The sequence below is a fragment of the Coregonus lavaretus genome (assembly GCF_964263955.1).
Source record: "Coregonus lavaretus genome assembly, chromosome: 7".
Classification (NCBI taxonomy): Eukaryota; Metazoa; Chordata; class Actinopteri; order Salmoniformes; family Salmonidae; genus Coregonus; species Coregonus lavaretus.
Genome location: NC_139994.1, coordinates 34,465,831 through 34,482,449, shown reverse-complemented (window position 1 = coordinate 34,482,449; position 16,619 = coordinate 34,465,831). Strand labels below are relative to the sequence as shown.

Here is a 16,619-nt window from a genome sequence, read left to right as displayed (position 1 = left end):
ATTGTGTTAATTTCATTTGTATACCTTTGAACTTTTACCAGATCATCATAAGAGGGTGGCATATCCTGGAAAATAAAGGGTTATAATCCTTTTTTATTCAGTCATTCAAACATAATTTGTGCTCTCTGTCGTCCAGTCTTTTGGTATTTGACAATTTCATTTGGTCTCTTGATTTATTCTTTGAGCAAAAAGCCGACAAAATCTCATTCCAAATGTGAAATTTGAGGTAGGTTTAAGAGTAGACTCAAATACTGAATGACACCGTTGAATTTGAAGGTATCTGACAATTGAATAATGCTCAACTGAGTTTTATTGAAACGGAACAAACGTAAAAGTTATAAATACAAACATCAGAGAACAAATTGCAATGGCTTTTAAGGTAAGCCAAACCAAATTCTAAACGGGCAAGTTCAAAGAAAACATAGGAAGTTATATAATAATATCAGTTTTAAAAAACACAATTGATCTACCTCTAGAAATGCTTGACATACACTTAACATTACAAAACGTTCAAATGTTTCTACTTCCTGTGGATTCTTTTCATCACGGCAAAAAATGAATATGAAGCTCTAGCCATAAGCAATTATTTACAAGCAAGTCCCTATGCCACTATTAGAAACCAGAAATAAGGGGAATACAGGTAGGGGAGGGAAGGGCTTGGACACAAACTTCCTGCAAGGCAATATCATGATTTTAATGTCCTCTCAGACTTTTGAAAATGAATGTCCACATTTAAAATGCTCATTGTTGGCTTTAAAAGAAACAAACAAAATGTTGGAAGGTAAAAGTGATGTGTGTTTTAAGACATTTGTCCCATGTAACCGTAAGAAATGATTCAGCAAAACGGTTACATTCACATCTTCAGGCCAAAATGCAATTCCAGCCAATCATGTGCCAACTCTGGGGGGTCTGTCCATTTTTTTCGGTCTCAGTGAAATATTTGTTTTTTTTCATGAGGTATGAAGAATAGAAAGTCAATCAAAAAACATTCGCCAATCTCCTTATGTTTTTTCCCCCTGTATTTTTTATTTTTATTTTGCCAAATACCTTTTTTGATGCGTCTACTTCCACTGCTGCCCATAAGAATCCTGTGAAAACTCCAGGGTGTCATTACTGTAACCATAGTTACCGGAATAGTCGGCCCCTTGCTGCAGGGGCTGCTGGGCGATGGGCTGGGACCCCCAGTTCTGCTGGTTGGTCTGCCGGCGCTTGGAGTCAGGCTGATTGAAGATGTCCGCCTTCCTCTTCCCGCCCACATTGCCCCCGCGGTTCCCCCTGGCTCCTCTGGTACCTCGGCCCCTCTGTGGCTGGAAGGGCCCCCCACGGCCCCCTCTGGGCCCACTGATGGGTGGCCCCCTCTGGGCATAGCCCCCTCGGCCCCGTGTGGGTGGTGCTCCACGGGCCCTGGGTGGGCCTCCCCTGCTGGGCCGGCTGCCACGGCCTCTCATGCTGTACACATCGTCGTAACCGTAGTAGGGGTCCTCATAACCCCCGCGGTAGTCGTGATAGTCGTAGCCGTAGTAGTCATCGTAGTAGTCCTCGTAGCTGTAGTAGTCTGGGGGGTAGGCTGCGTAGCCACCGCCCCCTCGGCCACCACGGCCCCTGCCCCTACCTGGTGGAGGCATGCGTGGAGGTGGGTAGTAGTAATAGTCATCATACCTGCAGAATACAGTAATAACATAAGCTTCAACGTAATCCCATGACAGGAGATCTACTCAATCAGATATAACAGATATTTGTCAAGCACAGTCTCTGTGGCCTCACCCTGGGTTTCTGGTGGTCTGGCGCTGAGCCTGCCTCTCTTTCCTTTTCTTGTCGGGGGGCTTGGCCAGGACTATCTCAATCTCCTCTCCCCCCAGCTCCTTCCCATTCATTTCTGCCATTGCCTGAGAAAAGCAGCAAAAATTGTATCACACATACAAAGCACGGTAAAAAATATAGGAGTATGTTTTTACTGAGGGTAACCCACCTTCACAGCTGCGTCCCTGTCCTCAAAGTGGACAAAGGCGTAGTCTTTGAGCTTCTTCACCCGCTCCAGCTTTCCAAACGCAGAGAAAGTCTTCTCCAGTAACTCCTCTGTGACCGGGGTGGCAAGCTTCCTGACAAACAGGACTTTTACCTGAGGATACAAACATTACAGTTCAACTCCATATTAATCTCAGTTTATGCAGAGAGAGGTCATTGTAAGACAAGAAAAATGACAGTGTGAGAGAGCAAGTGAGTGAGCAAGACATGACTCACCTTAGCCATGACATCTGGGTCGGGCTCAGCGACCGGGTCGGCCCACTCCACAGTGACCGGGTTCCCCCACACCTTCACCTTGCCGCTCATGAGGCGGCGGCGGGCCTGGGCTGCAGACTTGTGGTCCTCGTACTCCAGGAAACAGAAGCCACGGTTCTTCTTCTTGTCGTCTGGCTGGTGGTAGAGGATCACTTCCTGAAGCCCCTCTGGAGGAAGAAGAATGAGAGACTTGCGTCACATGACTGATATCTGAACATTGATAACCACAGAATATAAAGCAATGTAAACCAAATTGGGGTGTCTGCACTTTCACTGACCTGTGACTTTACCAAAGTCCTCCAATATGCTCTCTCTGGTCTTGTTCTTTGGGATTGATCCGACAAACAGGCGGTTGTTTGCTACAGATATGCACACTCCAAGGTATTTCCCAGACCGGATTTCATAGTTATCACACTGAAAACAAGAAGCGAGGAAAGATGGCTTAAGAGCTGTCATTTTATTGCGAGGAACTGCAGTTTTATCAGACACCCTCTTATAAGAGGACAAAACAGATAACAATTCTGATAAAACTGCAGTTCCTCAAAATAAAAATGGCAGAAACCAGCCGTTTGGTTCTTAGAAGGTGAAGTAAGACTTGACTGACTGAAGGGACTTACAAGTTTCACCGCCTCAGCTGCTGCATCCTTGCCGCAGAAGGTGATGAAGGCGTAGCCCCGGTTCTGACCCGACAGGGGGTCCATCATTAGCCTCAGGTCCCAGATTGGGCCCGCCTTCTCAAACAGTGGCACCAGCTCGTCTTCATACAGATCTCTGGGGATCTTTCCCACAAACACCTGAAGGCAGAAAACAGAGCCTAGATCATTGAGGGTTCCACAATGTGATTGGATCAGCTCATTTGATACTTTAGCTGGGGAAGACTGCTGTAGTGTTGATATAAACGTATGTTGACATTCTTGGGGCCAAAGTCTTGCAAACTCATCTCTCTTCTCTATATCAGTCAAAGGCTTTGCCACAATGCTATAATGGTACATCTCGGGCAGCTTTACCTCAGTTCCAATCCCAGGCTGTGCTCCCTGGAACACTTCCTCTGGTGGGGGCCCGCCGTATTTCCTCTGTCCCGTGGTGACGTCCAAGGCGTATCCTGTTCGCTCCAACAGAGCCTGGGGAACACGTAGATGTCAGCATAAGCACTACAGAACTACACAACATCAAACGGGAACACACAACGTTTGAGAGTGAAATTACAACCACAGGATTATGTCATCATGGTTACCAATTTTCAACATAGACAAACCTTGTATAAAATATATTTGAAACAACGTCAAATCTTCGACATTATATCCAATATCAGAAGAAGAAAAAAACAACAATAGGCTGGGCAGCACCTCCTACTGGAGAGTTGGTTTATCTACAGCTATCCCATTTGGTCTCCCATCCAGGGTTTTAACCGAGCCCAGCCCTGCTTAGCTTTGATATGTCACCGACTACTACCAATGCGCCAGCATGAGAATGATTTTTGAGAGATCTCTTAACTAAATATATTCATTGTTGCTATCGAAGTCATTCCAAAGACTAGGTTTAACAGAAAATTAAATGTAACCATACTTTATAAGTCACATCATTAATGACACCATTTAGGCCTATATCGCATTTGCGAACTCATCAACAGCTATTGTTTCAATTCAACCAAGGGTTCAACTAAAATTTGACTACACATACTTGCCTAGGGTTTCAAGCTTTGGCTGATTTCAAGTGGAATCTTAAAGTTAATAATTCATGTTGGATTCACGTCTCTCTCAACCAAAAAGTAAGTTAAAGAAAAGGAATAACTCAAACTTTATTTAAAGTGCATTTAAAGTTTGATTTGATTTAGTCCTATTCTTTAACTTATTTTTGGTTGAGAATTGAATCCAACATAAATGACTAATTAGTTGACAAACTGGATATTGAATTGTGTTTGGTTGCCAGCGCAACCAAATATCAACATTTGAATGAGATGTATAGTTCCATCTGTGCCACTGACTTCGTTCGGCTTTAATTCCAGTTTGTCTACAAATTAGTCAATTGATATTTTTTTTCTTACGTCCCCATCTCAACCAAAAATAAAAGTTAAAGAATAAGACTAAATCAAATCAAACTTTAAAATCGTATTTCATTTACTCCTATTCTTTAACTTAGATCGTTGGTAAATTTTTAGGACAAACTGGAATTAAAGCCAGACTAATAAATCAGTGGCACAAAATATACATCTCTTTCAAATGTTGATATTTGGTTGTGTTGACAACCAAACACAATTCAATATCACTTTTGCAATACAGTAAAATAGTCTATTAACTCGACAATTAAAAAAAAATGATATGTTGGATTCACAGGGTTTGACATTAACTTTATTAGCCATTAGTCCTTCGGACAAGTAGAGACAGATTATATATTTTTTTTTATTAAATTTTTTTACAACGTAGAAAATAGTAAAAATAAAGAAAAACCCTGGAATGAGTAGGTGTCCAAACTTTTGACTGACACATATACACATACATATACATATATATAATCCCTTTTTTCGATCTTGTCTCATCGCTGCATCTCCCCAACAGGCTCGGGAGGTGAAGGTCGAGTCACGCGTCCACCGAAACATGACCCGCCAAACCGCGCTTCTTAACAACCGCCTGCTTAACCCGGAAGCCAGCTGCCCCAATGTGTTGGAGGAAACACCGTTCACTGACAACCGAAGTCAGCCTGCAGGCGCCCGGCCCGCCACAAGGAGTCGCTAGAGCGCGATGAGCGAAGTAAAGCCCCCCCCCCCCCGGCCATAATAGTTGGTATTCAGCTGTCATAAAAGTACACCTAATTTACTTTGAAGAACTACTAAAATAATGATTGTCAGACAGCAGCTCTATAGAGATGAGATGACTTGGAATTAAATAATGAAGTCATCCAATATCATCCAGTCAGTAAGTCATGCATATTTTTTTTTCATATGTATACTGTAACTAATACTCTACCCATATGAGGAGTGGAGAAGCCCTCTGCACCATAAACCTGTCGACTCCTGTAGTAACTCCCTGTCAGAGATACTGTGATTGGAGTTTTGCAGGAGGCCCTGGGCCAATGGGAGGTTAGGGGTGAGAGCGAAAGTCACAGACATGAAGATACACCTTGAACCACAAAGTAAGGCTGCCTTCAAACTAAAACGCATGTCCAACGCAGCTGTTTGGTGGGTGAAAACGCAGTTTTAAGTTTTTAATTGGTTGATGGATGCAACTTTTCTGACGGACAGCACAACACAACACACTCCTCCCATTGAAAACCATTGAGTTGCTGCGTCTTTTACGCATCCATTTGTCTGGTTTGGAAGGCCCTCCACAATAATCAACTATGTAAATGTTAACTCTCTGGCTCTCTTTCTTTCAAGAGCATTCAGTACATCTATCTATCCATCTCGCTACATGTGGTCCCAGTGGTCCCGAGTGGCGCAGTGGTCTAAGGCACTGCATTGCAGTGATAGGCTCTGTCGTAGCCGGCCGCGACCGGGAGACCCATGGGGCGGCGCAGGGTAGGGGAGGGAATGGCAGGCAGGGATGTAGCTCAGTTGGTAGAGCATGGCGTTTGCAACGCCAGGGTTGTGGGTTCGATTCCCACGGGGGGTATGGAGAAAAAAAAAATGTATGCACTCACTAACTGTAAGTCGCTCTGGATAAGAGCGTCTGCTAAATGACTAAAATGTAAATGTAAATGTAATATAACTAATGTAATATACACAACTGAAATATTTTATTAAAGTAATGTGGATAAATGATGGTTAATAAGTGATAAGCAGTAATTGGCATTCAATAAAAACATTTTTCTTTTAAAATCGCTAGACAAATCAGCTTCAAGGAATTTCAATTTTGGAAATCTGTTGCAAAGTATTCCCACACATAATAGAGAGATGTATGGTGATCATATACAAAATGTCATTAAGGTTTGAAATTATTGTGTTTTAGTCAAATATGATATCTGTTTGGGCTTCTTGCGGTCAATTTGCAGTCTACAAATTATTGGTAAATATGTTACGGCCCCCTGGCCATACGCTCAAGAAAAAAACAACAAACAAAAAACGGCCCGCGGCTGAATCTAGTTGATGATCCCTGATATAGCCTACGCAAGGTCTATATTATCAGTAGCCTAACTGATGCAACATAGTGGCTATAAATACATAAGCTGAAGCATGGGGCTTGGCAATCTGCATTTACCCCAATGGACACAACATCCCAGGGTTTTTGCTGCATAGAAAGGTTTTGGGCGCGTCACCCAAGTGTTTTTCGGGCCGCCTATGTCCAAACAGGAAAAATATATATACAAATGGGGAACTATTTTTCAGGATGGAAAAACTTTTTCAGTGTAAACTTAAATGACTAAAACCAAATATAAAGTATGTTGGAAAGATAATGGACCTATACATGTTCTAATAAGATCATCTTTGAGAACTAACAAAATCACCCAAATAAAAGATAAGACAGTCTGGGAGAATCTAAAAATCAAAATCAGTCCTGGAGATGCCAAGGGACGCACATTTTGGTTTTTTCCTTAGCACTACACAGCTGATTCAAAGAATCAAAGCCTGATGATGAGTTCATAATTTGAATCAAAAATTGTAGTTCTAGGGCAAAAACCAAAACGTACACCCCTTGGGGTCCCCAGGACCGAGTTTGGGAAACGCTGGCATAAGCCATGGCAAAATGTGTAGAATTGCAGGAAATTACGTTTAAAACAGCTACATTTTGTCACTGCGGCCAGGAGGTCCTCAAATTATTATTCACTCAAATTACATTTTTTGGTTTCTATTACAAAGTACATTATTGCCCTTTTAAGACGCCATTGCCCCTTAAAAAATGAAAGATTCACCCATTTTGAATATTATATTGTTTTTGTGCATCTCTGAGTGATGTTCTATCGATTCCCTGGGTCATTTCATGTGTATCTGAGTTATTGGCGTTCAATCAGGCAGAAATCTGGCCGGTATGATGTAGCACTGTGATATAGTCGCTCTCACTACACTGGAAGTTAATAGGAATATATGACTTTCAGATCGCGAAAACGTCTATCATACATGTCAGATTTCAATACTGGCTGATGTCATAACTCAGGAGGATGTATTCTCTCGAATGAGCCATTGTTCCTATTTTGGCAATATTCCTACTTTGAGAAATGTGTAATTTAACGGAGGGTCAAGCACATTTGTCTGCACCTTTAGTCCAGGGTGCATTGCATGGTGCAGATCGGAAAGGGGGATACCTAGTCAGTTGTACAACTGAATGCATTCAACTGAACTGTGTCTTCCGCATTTAACCCAACCCCTCTGAATCAGAGAGGTGCGGGGTGGGCTGCCTTAAATCGACATCCACGTCATCGGCGCCCGGGGAACAGCGGGTTAACTGCCTTGCTCAGGGGCAGAACGACAGATTTTTACCTTGTCAACTCTGGGATTCGATCCAGCAACCTTTCGGTTACTGGCCCAACGCTCCTACCCGCCACCCATAGGAATCCAATGAATGAAGGAACGTATAACGTTCCACCCAGCAGACTGTTGACCAATCGTGTTCACGGTGTCATGCTGCGTCACACGGTTGCTAAGCTAATCTTCATGCAATCCTTTCTCAAAGTCAGTGTATATGCCGAGAAATCTGCCTATTTTCCTCAAAGTATGTAATGTCACAATTCCAGAGCTATACTATATTACAGCAAGTTAATTATCTCACATATGGGAAAATATTTGTAATGTTGTACTTCTTGTTGATGAAATTCATGCTAAATGTTGGGTTTTTGAGCTAGCACCCAATAGACTCCCATCCACTCCTTGAAGGAGAGCGCTCCTTGTCCCAGACTCATCCAGAACGCACCTCCCGGCCCACTGACGTAGCATGGGCAACGTTTCCCATCTCCTCAAAAGTACACTACATGACCAAAAGTTTGTGGACACCTGCTCGTCGAACATCTCATTCCAAAAATCATGGGCATTAATATGGAGTTGCCCCCCCCATCTCGACAAACCATTCCTGTATGGACCTCGCTTTGTGTACGGGGGCATTGTCATGCTGAAAGAGGAAAGGGCCTTCCCAAAACTGTTGCCACAAAGTTGGAAGCACAGAATCGTCTAGAATGTCCAATGGCGGCGAGCTTTACACCACTGCAGCCGACACTTGCCATTGCGCATGGTGATGTTAGGCTTGTGTGCGGTTGCTCGGCCATGGAAACCCATTTCATGAAGCTCCCGACAAACAGTTATTGTGCTGACGTTGTTTCCAGAGGCAGTTTGGAACTCGTAGTGAGTGTTGCAACCGAGGACAGAGGATTTTTACGCGCTACAGCACTCGGCGGTCCTGTTCTGTGAGCTTGTGTGGTCTACCACTTTGCTGCTGAGCCGTTGTTGCTCCTAGACATTTCCACTTCACAATAACAGCACTTACAGCTGACAGGGGCAGCTCTTGCAGGGCAGAAATTTGACAAACTGATTTGTTGGACAGGTGGTATCCTATGACAGTGCCACTTTGAAAGTAACTGAGCTCTTCAGTAAGGCCATTCTACTGCCAAAGTTTGTCTATGGAGATTGCATGTCTGTGTGCTCAATTTTATACACCTGAAATAGCCAAATCCACTAATTTGAAGCAGTGTCCACATACTTTTGTATATATAGTCTATATCTGCCGTTGCAAATGTCAGACTCCACTCTGTGAGGCACATCGATTTACAGGTTGAACATCACATGGCAAAAATAGTAGCACAGGGAAGGGTTTCACAAAAGCATCATAGCACTAAGATCATCTTTCGTCCATTTAGTTTATATGGAATTAAGATGTTAGTGCTACAATACTTTTGGGAAACCCAGCCCTGGAAAGTTACATCCTAAGTGATAAAGTACAGGCTTTGAATTACCTTGCCAGCAGCTACAGTGGTCCTGAGTGGTATAGCATGGCGCTTCCAACGCCAGGGTTGTGGGTTCGATTCCCACGTGGGCCCAGTATGAAAATGTATGCACTCACGACTGTAAGTTGCTCTGGATAAGAGCATCTGCTAAATGACTATATAGTAAATGTACAGTAGGCTACACACACCACTGTTTGAGATGAGCGCTGTGGTGGCGCGCATTACAAACGATTTAATTCCCTTTATCTGAACATCAGAGTGTCAGCGACAATCATGCATGTCAGGTCAGTGCATACAGCATAACAGAACATGTTATCTTTGAGAATACATTTATTTGGGAATTTATTTAGCACAAAACAGACATGCTTCCGTTGGTCTATTAGGCTATGTCATTGCCAAACCAGTCCCCCGGAGAGTTTTATTGCGGGTCTACACTGATCTTAAAAATGACCTATCCAGAATCCATGACTGAAATCCGTCACAGTGACGGAGAACTTTAACCCCTTCACACACACGCACACAGCAGGTTATATTTAAGCAACTGAACTAACTTTCTAACGACTGCATTTTACCTTGATCTTGGACTCATCAGGACCCTTGGTGGATTCTTGTACTTTACTTCCTTGCTTTTCCCTCTGTCTGTACGTCTTCATGACTCCACAAAGGAAAGCACTTTTGTTCTGGAAAGCAAACCATGGGACAGTTGATTCATGTATTGGGGTTATGAGCAGAGGAAAATGTATAGACCCCTCCATGTCCTCTTTCATTCCTCTCCCCCTGTAACTCACCTGCACATGGGACAGGTCACTTTCTTTGAACTGCAACAGTACAGACAGCGCTCCCTCTTCATTGAACTCCCGCAGAGCATCAATGGCCCTCTCGTCCAGGTCAGCGAACGCCACCAAGCCTGAGGGTAACAAGACCGATTCCTACAATTACAACCTGGCCTTTCTCCACTTCATGGGACATCGAGCAATATCATCATGCTTCCTTGGAAAATGGATTAGACTCAGCCATTGTATGACGGATTCCCCACCGGTTGAGAATACGTTATCGAGACTCTCGGCCACTTTCTGTGGCAGTCCGGCATCGATGAGTGTCTGGTAGTTCTCTGTGTGCTCGCCTTCGGCAGTGACTTCCATAGGCTCCTCTTCCTCCCTCACCAGGGCAGAAGTACCGTTCGCCTCGGCGGCGGCAGCCATTCTTTTGAGAGACAGTTAGAATGTTCCACATTATAACATATTTGTTTCAGCTGCCCTTTACAGATCATGACACTAGCAACTTGTATGGTACATAAACTTTCACTTTTCTAACATACATTGTGCATTTTTTCCTGCTGCAATTGTAACTTCATGTAATCTAGCTAAACCTCTGCAAGTATTGTAAATAGTTCAGCTAGCTTGTTCAGATTGGCTAAGATATTATAAATACATTAGAAAAGCAGAACCATTCATTTAATGCAGGCAACCATGAGGTCAGAAAAAATTAAAACCTGGGGGACAAGTGAACAGTAAGGTTATATCGGGAGCAAGCTAGTTAGTGAACGCCAACAGACAGTAAACAAAAACAGTGAGTATTCTAGCTAGCTAGTCCAGTAAAAAAAAGGTTTTGTTGTTGTTGAAGCTATCTTAGCTGGCGGTGTGCATTTCATGGTTAAACACTGTCCCGCCCCCTTCCAATAATAGCTACCTCCTTTACTGCAGCTAGCTACACAACTAGATTTAGTTCGTTTGCTACATTGTTAGACGAATTCGACTGAATTCACAATTTGGAACATTTACACCCAGCAAAATAAACGTTTAGCGTTAGAACTACCAACATTTATATCAAAATAAAGCATCAAGGTTCATACGCTTAGCCAAGCAAATAGCTAGCTAGCTAAGGCCTTGTTAGCTTGCTGGACACCTTTCAGCGTTCAAACAAACCACCCACCAAAATGATTAATTAGCAAACGCTTACCTATCTTTTCCAGGAATATATCAGTAGCTTTAAATGTATTTTGCAACAATTAAACAAAATAGTTATCCACTATGGTCAATATCAACAACAATATGTTTGAGTCTACCCACTATACAGTTTAAGACTGTCCAGTCGCTTGCACACCACCACTCCGCGACGAAAGACTACGCCCCCACCTAACTACGTATGCCCCCACCTAACTACGTATGCCCCCAATCGAAGTGGTTAATCGTGGATTGACATTACTTTCCACCAATAAAAAGTCCCATGTTTCCAGAACGTCTTGGTCCTGACTGTAGCTGTACATTCAAAATAAGCACATTTTCGGATTTCAATACTGCACAATGCTGTGATTGAATTACAGTATAAACGTATTGAACAGAACGTGTGAAAAATTATCTGCAGTTTTATGCACGAGATCTTGGCGATGGAAATCAGATTTATTTCTAATGGATGTGGAAGAAATGGGATTATTGTAATCATTGTTAGAACTGGTTCTGATTTGACATTGGGCTGCCTGTCACAGCTAAATGTGTGCAGCTCACGCTTTCAAAATATTGCACACCTGAAATCAAATGCTCAACTGTCATAATAAATGTGCCTGATTTCAAGATAAACTCTCCCAATCGGAAAACAACATTAGTGCTTTATTAATGCTTTGAATGGGAGTCATATACAACCTCTTACAACAACTGCCTACGAACGACCTGGTCTCAGAGCATTTAGTATTATTCTGTATGTAAATCAGAGCCAAACTTCATTTAGCAGACCCTCTTATCCAGAGCGATTCACAGTTAATGAGTGCATACATTTTTTTCATACATATCATTTAGTGTGATATGTTACATTTCGTATGGTATGTATTCATATGTGGATGTCCATCACCCATTTCGTATGATATGTTACACAAATTACAATTCGTATTATATGTTACCAATTTGCAAAACGTACAATGTAGCAAATTAGAAAAATGAACAATACATTACGAATTTGCAAAATGTACAAATATGCGACAAGTATGATATGTTACGAACTCTTGCTAAGTGGCTAACGTTAGCTAGCTGGCTTACGTTAGTTAGCTGGCTAACGTTAGAGGGTTAGGGATTAAGGTTAGGGTTAAGTTCAGCAGTTAGGTTAAAGGGTTAAGGTTAGGGGAAGGGTTAGCTAACATGCAAGTAGTTGCAAAGTAGCTAAAATGTAGTAAGCAGTTGAAAAGTTGCTAAAGTTGTCAGTGATAAGATTCGAACTCACAACCTTTGGGTTGTTAGACGTTCGTGTTATACAAAACACCCACCCATACCAACCACTCTACTTTTGCCTTATGTAACCATCTGTTTTATGTAACCACACCAACTGTCAAATATACTACATTTGAGTGTCCCGGATTTGTAAAACTATGTTTCGTCTAGTGTATGAGACCAGGCTGACAAACACCAAATCAGGCAATGAGGGATATATGGGATAGGTAGTAATGTAAGCAGTGTGACTGAGCTGTCATATGTATATAATATATAATATGCCATTTATGTTTCAGCTTCTTGATTTTGCCGTTGAGACGGTAATCTCACGCTGCAAGCGCTCAATCTCTTTTTTGCTGTGGTCAATCTCCTCTTCATGGTGCTTCTGTAGGGCAGACAACTGCTCCTTCTCCTTCCCTTCTACCTGAGGGAGAGAAAAGGTTGGTTGATTTCTCCAACAAGGCAAAAGTAAAACCATGGGTGTATTCATAATGCCAATTGTTTCAAAACGTTTTGCAACAGAACCGTAATGAATACACCTGTGGGTTGCGTTCATGTGGGCTCACCATGAGCCGTTTGAGAGGGCTTCTTCTTTACTATGATCAGACATTGTCCACTGGGGTCAAAAGGAAAGAGCTTTGCATACCTTCCTCCAAAAGGATAACTTGGTTCATAAGCGTAGTAGCAATGTCATCCAGGTTACAAAAAGGATGATCCACTTACTGAAAAATAACGCTCCTCCTCTACAGCCTGCTTCTTTCCAAAGGCACCACCTGCCTCCCTCACTGAGCTTCCTCCACCCCCTCCCCTTCCTGCTCATTTGCCCAGCTCACCCAGCTACAGAGAGAGAGAGAGAGATCCCAAAAATGATCATCTCACAAGTGTTACAGGCGGATCTGAGCCCAGGTCTCCCACGGGAAAAAACGCACAAATCAAGGCGTCTGCATGTTTCAGTTGCTAGGCAAACCGAACTAGTTTGCTCACATACTCCCTTAAAATACCTTCACTTGAAAAACGAGAAAAAAAGCGGCAATAGTACTGTTTGTCCATTGAGTCGCCGTAGCCAGTATACGCGTACCCAAAATAGTCCTAATTAATAGAACTCAATAAATCTGTCATTCATTTTAACATTTTTGCCGAGGAGATAGATGTAAAATTGCGCAACTAAAATCTAACTAAGAGTCGTTTCTTTCGATGTCAACAAAGAAGACGGCGCCCCGCTGTCTGATTCATATCGCGTGATTTCTGATGATTGTTCTCGATTATATCGATTGATTGGTTCTGTATGGTGTGATCGATGAATCCCAACTGTTGAACAATCAACAACGAAGGGTCGTAGACTTTGGCTACCAATTTCGGCTTGCCTCCAGATAAAATGTCATGCGGCAGAACACCGAAAAAAAAGAAATAACCGAAGTCCAAAACGTCTGAATATATGCACGAACTCGTCCGAACTGTTTCGGCTGGAAAGCATGTGGACGCCTTGACTGACCATATCTGAAGAGTTACTTTAGGTTATTATGGAGAGAGCATTGGGTTAAATATAATAGCATAGCATTTATTAGACATCCTTAATGATTGGACTATGCCTTCATGGTGGTACTAGACACATTTCAAATCCCCTTTCTGATTTCCTGACAAAACATGTACAACACTGCCACCTGAGTTCATGTTAACTAAAACAAATTAACTAAAACAATGAAACGGAAACATTACCAACCATCGGTAATATAAAATGGATCAATATGCGACAAAAAATACAAGGATTATTTCTAGAAATTTGTTATCAGTCTTCTTAGGCTACTTACTAGCTATGGGAGCCTCAACTAAATTAACCAGCAAGCTATACAATACAACACTGTCATCACATTTACCTGGTCAGATAACATCCTGAACTGGGTGGCAAAGAAGTCCCTAAAGTTGGGTTTTAATAATAGCCTCGCCTGACTTTTTGCCTCAAAGCCCACACACACACACACACACACACACACACACGAGTCGACAGTTAGCCATGGCAGTGCACACAGAGAAGCAAAATTAGGATTGGTCACCAAACACATAAAACATTTTCCTGATTTCCCAAGCAAATGAATACTTTTCAGAGACATCTGTCCAATTCTCAAAGACCCGGGTGCACTGACCGCAGTCATCAATCTTTTTGAGGAACATGTGAGGCAGACGCATCCCCAAGTAGCACTGATTGTTGGTCTGGATGCCTGGGGGTTTCTCTTCGGACCCCTTCTAGCCCAGAGGTTAGGAGTGGGATTTGTGCTGATCCGGAAGAAGGGAAAGCTCCCAGGGCCTACAGTTTCTGTGGCATACACACTGGAGTATGGAAAGGCCTAGGTTGAGATCCAGGAGGATGCAGTGGCTCCAGGACAGAAAGTGCTTCTCATCAATGATCTACTAGCCACTGGTGGAACCCTGTATGCTGCCTGTGAGCTCATGAAGAAGCAGAATGCAGAGGTAATGGGCTGCATGGTGGTCATTGAGCTCAAAGAGCTCAACAGGGTTGAAAAGCTGAAGCCAAATACCCTGTTCTCCCTGGTGCAGTATTGAGGTCAAAACAATTCCAAGTGTTCCCCTCAGTATAGTTTAGAACACACTACTTTGATGTAGTTTAATAATAATATGCCATTTAGCAGACGCTTTTATCCAAAGCGACTTACAGTCATGTGTGCATACATTTTTGTGTATGGGTGGTCCCGGGGATCGAACCCACTACCTTGGCATTACAAGCGCCGTGCTCTACCAGCTGAGCTACAGAGGACCACAGTTTACTGTCTTACAGTTCCTACTCAACTGTAATGAATTGTTATGGAGACCATTTTACATAGGAATGCTTTGGAAAGTTAACCTATACACTATAAAGCAAATGGCAATCAATGTATAAATATATATAGTATGGAATTTTGGAAGACTGTATTTGGCCAGCCAAATGACCACATCACTAATAACTGTTTGACTAGCAGCAACATTATATATATATATATTTTTTTACACGCGTTCTCTCCTGGCTGCAAGTGCCCCCATCAATGTGCTGTTTTGGTTTTAACGTTTATTTTCATCCATAACCGTAAATTAGTGCTAGCCTTAATTTATATGCAAGAAGTATCAATGTCTAAAGGTGCCTTTTGGTAATTCATTATTCTGTTGTATGCTGGTGCAATTGTTGTGAGGCATAGTCATTTTGTCAGTATACTTGGTTCACCATGACTGGTTCATTGTTGGCCAATTTATGCAGAATAAAAAACTAAAAAATATTTAAAAAATAGCCTCACCATTACAATTTATCAACTACGCAGATTAACAGGCCTACTGCAGCAGGTACTGTTTCAAATCCACTATTTTTCTTCTGTGGGTTTTATGGCGGACTACAACCCAAAAAGGTGTATTCCAAATCAAATCAAATCAAATCAAATTTTATTGGTCACATGCGCCGAATACAACAGGTGCAGACATTACAGTGAAATGCTTACTTACAGCCCTTAACCAACAGTGCATTTATTTTAAACAAAAAAGTAAGAATAAGACAACAACAAAAAAGTGTTGAGAAAAAAAGAGCAGAAGTAAAATAAAGTGACAGTAGGGAGGCTATATATACAGTAAAATAAAGTGACAGTAGGGAGGCTATATATACAGGGGGGTACCGTTGCATAGTCAATGTGCGGGGGCACCGGCTAGTTGAGGTAGTTGAGGTAATATGTACATGTGGGTAGAGTTAAAGTGACTATGCATAAATACTTAACAGAGTAGCAGCAGCGTAAAAAGGATGGGGTGGGGGGGCAGTGCAAATAGTCCGGGTAGCCATGATTAGCTGTTCAGGAGTCTTATGGCTTGGGGGTAGAAGCTGTTGAGAAGTCTTTTGGACCTAGACTTGGCACTCCGGTACCGCTTGCCGTGCGGTAGCAGAGAGAACAGTCTATGACTAGGGTGGCTGGAGTCTTTGACAATTTTGAGGGCCTTCCTCTGACACCGCCTGGTATAGAGGTCCTGGATGGCAGGGAGCTTTGCCCCAGTGATGTACTGGGCCGTACGCACTACCCTCTGTAGTGCCTTGCGGTCAGAGGCCAAGCAGTTGCCATACCAGGCGGTGATGCAACCAGTCAGGATGCTCTCGATGGTGCAGCTGTAGAATTTTTTGAGGATCTGAGGACCCATGCCAAATCTTTTTAGTCTCCTGAGGGGGAATAGGCTTTGTCGTGCCCTCTTCACGACTGTCTTGGTGTGTTTGGACCATGATAGTTCGTTGGTGATGTGGACACCAAGGAACTTGAA

The 16,619-nt window shown here is 42.6% G+C and overlaps 1 protein-coding gene and 2 pseudogenes across 3 annotated transcripts; 1 reads left to right on the top strand and 2 right to left on the bottom strand.

The window, feature by feature from the left end:
* Positions 1–292: 292 nt before the first annotated feature.
* On the bottom strand, positions 293–11,271 carry LOC311132888 (heterogeneous nuclear ribonucleoprotein R-like). Its single transcript, XM_084166253.1, has 11 exons — positions 11,104–11,271; positions 10,181–10,347; positions 9,933–10,051; positions 9,717–9,824; positions 3,288–3,401; positions 2,898–3,074; positions 2,559–2,694; positions 2,242–2,447; positions 1,970–2,119; positions 1,765–1,886; positions 293–1,659 (listed from the first exon to the last, which is right to left on the bottom strand). Exons 2-11 carry the CDS (start codon positions 10,344–10,346, stop codon positions 1,062–1,064), a joined length of 1,896 nt encoding a protein of 631 aa, XP_084022379.1. The 5' UTR covers position 10,347; positions 11,104–11,271; the 3' UTR covers positions 293–1,061.
* LOC311132507 lies at positions 10,630–14,354 on the bottom strand (annotated as a pseudogene). The gene is made up of 5 exons: positions 14,337–14,354; positions 14,216–14,296; positions 13,061–13,178; positions 12,624–12,761; positions 10,630–10,636 (listed from the first exon to the last, which is right to left on the bottom strand). The product of its transcript is annotated as an uncharacterized misc_RNA (transcript).
* LOC311132029 (adenine phosphoribosyltransferase-like) lies at positions 14,353–14,912 on the top strand (annotated as a pseudogene). Its single transcript has one exon. The product of its transcript is annotated as an adenine phosphoribosyltransferase-like (transcript).
* Positions 14,913–16,619: the final 1,707 nt, after the last annotated feature.